This window comes from Sinocyclocheilus rhinocerous, unplaced genomic scaffold (assembly GCF_001515625.1).
Source record: "Sinocyclocheilus rhinocerous isolate Xijiao unplaced genomic scaffold, SAMN03320098_v1.1 scaffold304, whole genome shotgun sequence".
In the NCBI taxonomy this organism is placed as follows: domain Eukaryota; kingdom Metazoa; phylum Chordata; class Actinopteri; order Cypriniformes; family Cyprinidae; genus Sinocyclocheilus; species Sinocyclocheilus rhinocerous.
In genome coordinates this window covers 8,939-15,143 of record NW_015659941.1, presented here as the reverse complement: position 1 = coordinate 15,143, position 6,205 = coordinate 8,939, and the positions used below count along the sequence as shown (strand labels likewise).

The 6,205-nt window shown below is 34.2% G+C and overlaps 1 protein-coding gene across 3 annotated transcripts in view; it reads left to right on the top strand.

Moving 5' to 3' along the window:
* The window catches only part of LOC107724612 (transmembrane protein 87A-like), an 11,628-nt gene extending 5,716 nt beyond the window's left edge, over window positions 1-5,912 (top strand). For all 3 annotated transcript variants that reach the window (XM_016533603.1, XM_016533604.1, XM_016533605.1), the window contains exons 5-15: window positions 937-993; window positions 1,087-1,140; window positions 1,236-1,329; window positions 1,439-1,500; window positions 1,900-2,083; window positions 2,593-2,692; window positions 3,282-3,375; window positions 4,113-4,184; window positions 5,274-5,382; window positions 5,464-5,522; window positions 5,604-5,912. In XM_016533603.1, coding sequence (XP_016389089.1) covers window positions 937-993; window positions 1,087-1,140; window positions 1,236-1,329; window positions 1,439-1,500; window positions 1,900-2,083; window positions 2,593-2,692; window positions 3,282-3,375; window positions 4,113-4,184; window positions 5,274-5,382; window positions 5,464-5,522; window positions 5,604-5,720 — 1,002 coding nt within the window. In that variant the 3' untranslated portion in view covers window positions 5,721-5,912. The remainder of the gene's footprint in view (window positions 1-936; window positions 994-1,086; window positions 1,141-1,235; window positions 1,330-1,438; window positions 1,501-1,899; window positions 2,084-2,592; window positions 2,693-3,281; window positions 3,376-4,112; window positions 4,185-5,273; window positions 5,383-5,463; window positions 5,523-5,603) is intronic.
* Window positions 5,913-6,205: the final 293 nt, after the last annotated feature.

Sequence of the window (6,205 nt, the reverse complement as noted above, 5' to 3'; positions counted from 1 at the left end):
AAAGTAAGTTGATCCACATATGACAGCCTCTGAACTTGGTCAATACTAATCTTATTAATTGCTTACATTTCTTCCCCACCGCAGAAACCACCACAGGTTCATCAATGCCCTTAAAATTATTCTTTTTTTTTTTAGGGCTGCGTAATTTCAAAACTGCAGTTTGTATTTACTCAGGTTATCATTGTGTAATATTAAAATTAGTTTGATGATCTGAATCTTTTAAATGTGACAAATATGCAAACAATTAAAAAAACAGGACAAAAAAACAAAGAAACTTTTTCACACCACTGTATATGTGGTGGCAACCACTGTATATTTAGCTTTATTTGTATTTTTGTATTAGTAATTTTTTTTAATACTTAAACTTATTTGATTTCTGTTAGTTGCCTAAACAATATTTCTCTTTTTCATTTATGTTTTTCAAAATTTAAAAGTTCAACATTTTCATGTACTATTTATATTTATGTGTATTTATATTTATATTTAATTTACTATCAAATAAAAAAGATGAAATTGTATTTTGCATTAACAAACTTATGCCTATTGTATTTTCGGGGCTTTATTTATATAAATAAATAACTTTTATTTTATTATTTTATTTTATTTTGTTTTTTGTTTTTTATAAAATATGCCAAGCATATTTTACGAGCACATTTCCCCCTCATTACCACAATGTGATAGAAATCTCTTTCTCACATTGTCTGTGTTTCCAGACACAATGATATTTCTTAAAATTATTAAAATCAGCAAAGAAAGGTAATTCAACAAATACTACTAACATGATCTATGCTTACAATTATAGATCACAAAAATGTGATGTGAAGTGTGATGTTTTCAGCCTCTTTCTCAACTTCCTGACATTTGACTGATGTTAATCTTTATTTCATAATTGCATCTTAAGAGGTTCAGTGTTGTCTATTACACGTTTATCTGCAGAAATCAAAAGCAGAACCAAAAACCGTGAGCCTGGCTCAGTTGGAAGGCGAGTTACAGGTAAAACTGTTGACTAACGATCCTGTTTCAAAAGCTACTTGTTTTCAAACAACTCAAAAAGAGCAATATATTTTTCTTTGTTTTTAAAATAAGGATGGGAGTTTAACAAGTTCTTCTGTTGCTGAGGCTGGCTCATATAGAACAACGGTAAGACATTTTCAGATATAACATATGGGGTATTTGGCAACAGCAATCAATTGAGGGTTTGTTGAGTAATGCATGTAATTTCTTTGTTGGCAAAGGAACATGTGATTGCTACGACCTGGAGGGACGGGCCCTACCTGCTGGTAGTGCAGATCAATTCAAGCAAACAGGATGCCAACTGGAATTTAACCTGTAGGCCTAATTACCTTATCTGCTCTTATCGTAGATGTCTGAAAATGTAGCTGTTTCTGTATAGCTGCATGATCTTATCTCATGCTATCTTATCTAAATTGTGTTTCAGTCAGTGTTGTGATGAAGGGAACCCACGGCTATCTCTCTGTCACCGAATGGCCTCTCATGATCGTAAGTAGTTTAGATGCTCATCGGCTTTGTCATTTGCTTATCAGTGTTCTATGATGGGTTTTTAATGCGGGATTTGGAGCCTCTAAGGGCCTCAAAGGAGTGCTAGGGGTTTGTGGAAAAGTTTAGAGAAAATCAGAGAATAAATTATTTATAAAAAAAAGTAATTAAATTTAAAAAAAAATTTAAATCAAAATGAACAAGTATTGTTTTTTTTAAATATTGCATTTATAAATGTATTATATATTTATTACATGTATTATATTCAATAATAAATGAGCAGTTAAATAACAAATTAACAACCGACAACAATCCAACAGTCCAATCAATTCCTGATGGACAAAATTCTATTATAATATCTTTGCATGATTTCGTATGCGTGTCTCCCTCTCTTTTCTTCAGTTCTACATGGTCATGTGTGTGGTGTACATCCTGTACGCTCTGCTGTGGTTCGTCTGGGCATCCTGCTACTGGAAAGACCTGCTGAGGATCCAGTTCTGGATTGCAGGAGTCATATTCTTGGGCATGATAGAGAAGGCCGTCTTCTGTGCTGAATATCAGAACACTAACAACATGGGCTCAGCATGTTAGTCAAAATACACTCTTTATTCCTCAGTTTCAACTGTTAAATTCTCCTACGATGGCCTAACTAATTTGGACATTTAAGTCACACGTAAAACTGTCTGAATGTCATTGCATAAGATAAAACTGTAATCTAGAATCTTTTCGTAATTTTAGTGCATAGACTGCATTTATTTGATCAAAAATACAATAAAACAGTAATAATAATATATATATATGTTTTTATATTTCAAGTTTTCAGTTTAAAACACAAAGTGTCACAATACCTTTGTCTTAATTTTTAACACTAGATAGATGTATTATTTTATAATTTAATATGTAACCTTTCTTTAAAACCTTAAAATTGAATCTTTCTTTAAAATGAATGACACCTGGATCGATATTTTGTTGTCTAATGCAGTGACATTCAGACACTTTAATTAGTCTGCATCAGGCATCACACTGGCATTTACTGAAAATAGATCAATAGCTTTCCATATGTTTAAAAGTTGAATCTCTTTGTCTTCTCTCCAGCTCAGGGTCTGCTGATCTTTGCCGAGCTCATCTCTGCTTTGAAGAGGACTCTGGCCCGTTTGCTCGTCATCATCGTCAGTCTGGGCTACGGCATTGTCAAGTGAGTAATGAAAGCATTGATCGGCAGGTTTCAGGATCATTAAAGAATGAAAAATTGTTGATAATGTACTCAGGCCATCCAAGATTAGGATGAGTTTGTTTCTTCATCTGATTTGAAGAAATGTAGCATTCCATCAATTGCTCACCAGTGGATCCTCTGCAGTGAATGGGTGCCGTCAGAATGAGAGTCCAAACAGCTGATAAAAACAACACAATAATCCACACCACTCCAGTCCATCACTTAATGTCTTGTGAAGTGATAAGCTGTGTGTTTGTAAGAAACAATCCATCAAGACGTTTTTAACTTCAAACCAAATCCATAATATTACCTACTCCAGTAAAAAAAAAAAGTAATCACGTCTGAATCAGGAGAGAAATATGTACAGATCAAGCACCATTTACAAGCAAAAACACGTTTCTAAACAATATTATTATTAAATACTAAATAAATATTTTGATGTGAGAGGACAACAGGGAATGAACTTTTTTTCACCGGAGGAGGTGTTATGAATTATCATGTTTGGGTGAGCTATACCTTTGAGTGGTTTTAGAGAGCGTGAGATGACAATGATGTTTTTGTGTTTTCTCAGGCCGCGTTTAGGCACCGTCATGCACAGAGTGGTGGGTCTGGGTGTGCTTTACTTCGCATTTGCTGCAATTGAGGGCATTCTGAGGATCACTGGGGTAAAGCTGACATCCTGGTTCCTTTTAAACTATTTTGTTATGCAGTTGCATAATATAAACAGCCATTTTGTCAAATAACCGTCAATTATGAGATGTCATTTTTAGACTTTATTTGTTGTCAATAATGAGTGTGATTGGTGTTGATCTGTAAGGGTCGAGATAATGGACCAGCCCTCGTCACATACATTATACTAGCTGTGTTTGATTCTTCTGCTATCTGGTTCATATCCTTCCGATGGGCCTATCAAGCCTGTTCGATTATGAAGACTTCATTTAATTAACAGAATTATACCATACCAACCAGATTTTAAAGGGATGATTCATCCAAAAATGAAAGTTCTGTCACCCTCATCTCAACGTTCTTTGTTCTGTTGAACACAGAAGATATTTTGAAGAATGTTGGTAACCAAACAGTTGCCATTGACTTCCATTGTATTTTTGTCCATATAATGGAAGTCAATGGGAACCAAAACGGTTTGGTTGCCAGCATTAATCCTTCTCGACAGAATTTTCATTTTTGGGTGAACTGTTTTAACTAATTCTGTCATTTACAAATGTTAATTATTTCTTGCAGATTATATAACCATGTAGTTGAAAAACATTTAAAAGGTGCTTATTCCTTTTAGTGTAATTTTTAGTTTGATAATCGTTTGTTTTTCAGTTTTTGTAGTGGTGAAGGACCTGTTCCTACTGTTCCCTATTCCTTATTTTTCCCCACCTCTGTGCATCTCTCTCAGGCTAAAGACTCTGACCTGGCCCTGCTAGCCAACATTCCCCTGGCTCTGCTTGACTCCTCTCTGTGTTGGTGGATATCCTTTTGGGAAGCTGTTTGTGTGTCTTTGCCCCCACATAGTCTGTCTATTGGGCAGTATTTTATTCCTGCATGATGCCTTATTTATGGAGTTCTTGTTTTATTTTCTTATTTGCCCTATAGACCTGAAGACTTTCTTACTAAGCATGATGCTACAAAAAAAATTGATCATTTTCGGCATTATATCTATGCCTATGTGAGATGTTCTTGATTACCATAGACGTTTCAGCATGTGTTTACTGTAAATATCCGATGAAAGATGATGCATTTTAGCACTGCAAATATGCTACTCTTCTAAAGTCTGGGGTCAGTTAAGATTTTTTTAAAATAAATTAATATTTTTATTCAGCTGGGATGCATTAAATTTATCAAAAGTGACAGTAAAGACATTTAAAATTTCTATTTCAAATAAAATTAAACCTGATTAAAACCACAGTTTTCATACAATTATGAAGCGGCACAGTTGTTTTTAACACTGATAATAATCAGAAATGTTTCTTGAGCAGCAAATCAGCATATTAGAATGATTTCTGAAGGATCATGTTACACTGAAGACTGGAGTAATCATGCTGAAAATTCAGCTTTGAATCACAAGAATAAATTTCCTTTTTAAAATATATTCAAATAGAAAAAGTTATTTAAAATTGTAATAATATTTCGGAATATTACTATTTTACTGTATTTTTCATCAAATAAATGAAGCCGCGGTGAAAACATTTAAAATATTTCAAAAATCTTACTGACCTCAAACTTTATTGATAGTAAATCAACACAACTTCACTGCATGGCCAAACATAATATTTTAATATTATATATAATATTTAACTATATTATAAATAATATACATATCATAATATAATAAATATAACAGTCGAAACGGTGTGGTAGTTGCATATTTTCAACATTATTCTGTAGTTCTGCCTGCTTATTACAAGTCTATTCTAGTGAATGTAGGTTTCATGTTATTATTTTGTCTGTGGTAATTGACAGCATGCTACATAGGAATTATTAGGTTAATAATAACTTGTTATATTCCTAGTCTTATGGTCCTATAAGTCAGTGACTCAATTCCTTGACTATATCTCACATATTTGTCAGTTTGGCACAAACCATTAAGACTCTGAAACTCAGAAGAAACCCAGTGAAGTTGTCTTTGTACAGACACTTCACCAACACGCTCATCTTTGCTGTTCTCGGTGAGTAAAAGCATGAAATCTCGCTGAATACAGTGCAATAGTTAAACCCAGTCAAGGTGACTGATATGTGGCGTGTTTCAGGCTCCATCATTTTCATGGTTTGGACAACGAAGAAGTTCCGGTTAGCAGACTGTCAGGCGGTGAGTATCTGAGCTCTCTGAGTTTACAGCTCTGCTCTGATTGGAGCAGAACCAGAAGATTTAAAACGTGTTTCTGAGCAGGACTGGATGGAGCTGTGGGTGGATGATGCTTTCTGGAGGTTCCTCTTCTCCATCATACTGCTGGTCATCATGTTTCTGTGGAGGCCGTCTGCCAACAATCAAAGGCAAGTATACTGAAGATATGGTGTTTCTTCCAAATCCTACACTGTAAAAAATTAAAAGTTGAGTTAACTTAAAAAAATAAAGCAACCAGCTGCAAAGCATTTTTGAGTTTACTCAACTTCGGTGGTTGAAGTTGTGCCAAATCATTTTTGAAAGTTCAGTGAAGGTGGATAAGGGAGTTGAGCGAACTTTAAAAAACAAGTAGCCACAACTACATGGGCATGAATTTCAGTCAACTCAAAAAAGCTTTGCAGCTGGTTGCCTTGTTTTTTAAAGTTGATTCAGCTTTATTTTCATCTTTTAATTTAGCTATGAATAATCTCGCATCCATATTTCTCAGCCATGCTGTAAATGCTGTAAAAACAATACAAAAGACTATGCCATCATTACAGAAAATATTTATTCACAATTTGTCACATTGAGGACCCTTAAGAGGCAAAAGAACACTTTCCTCTCTTCTTGGAATGCTTTTGGAATGCTTTTACAGCACAACATCTTTT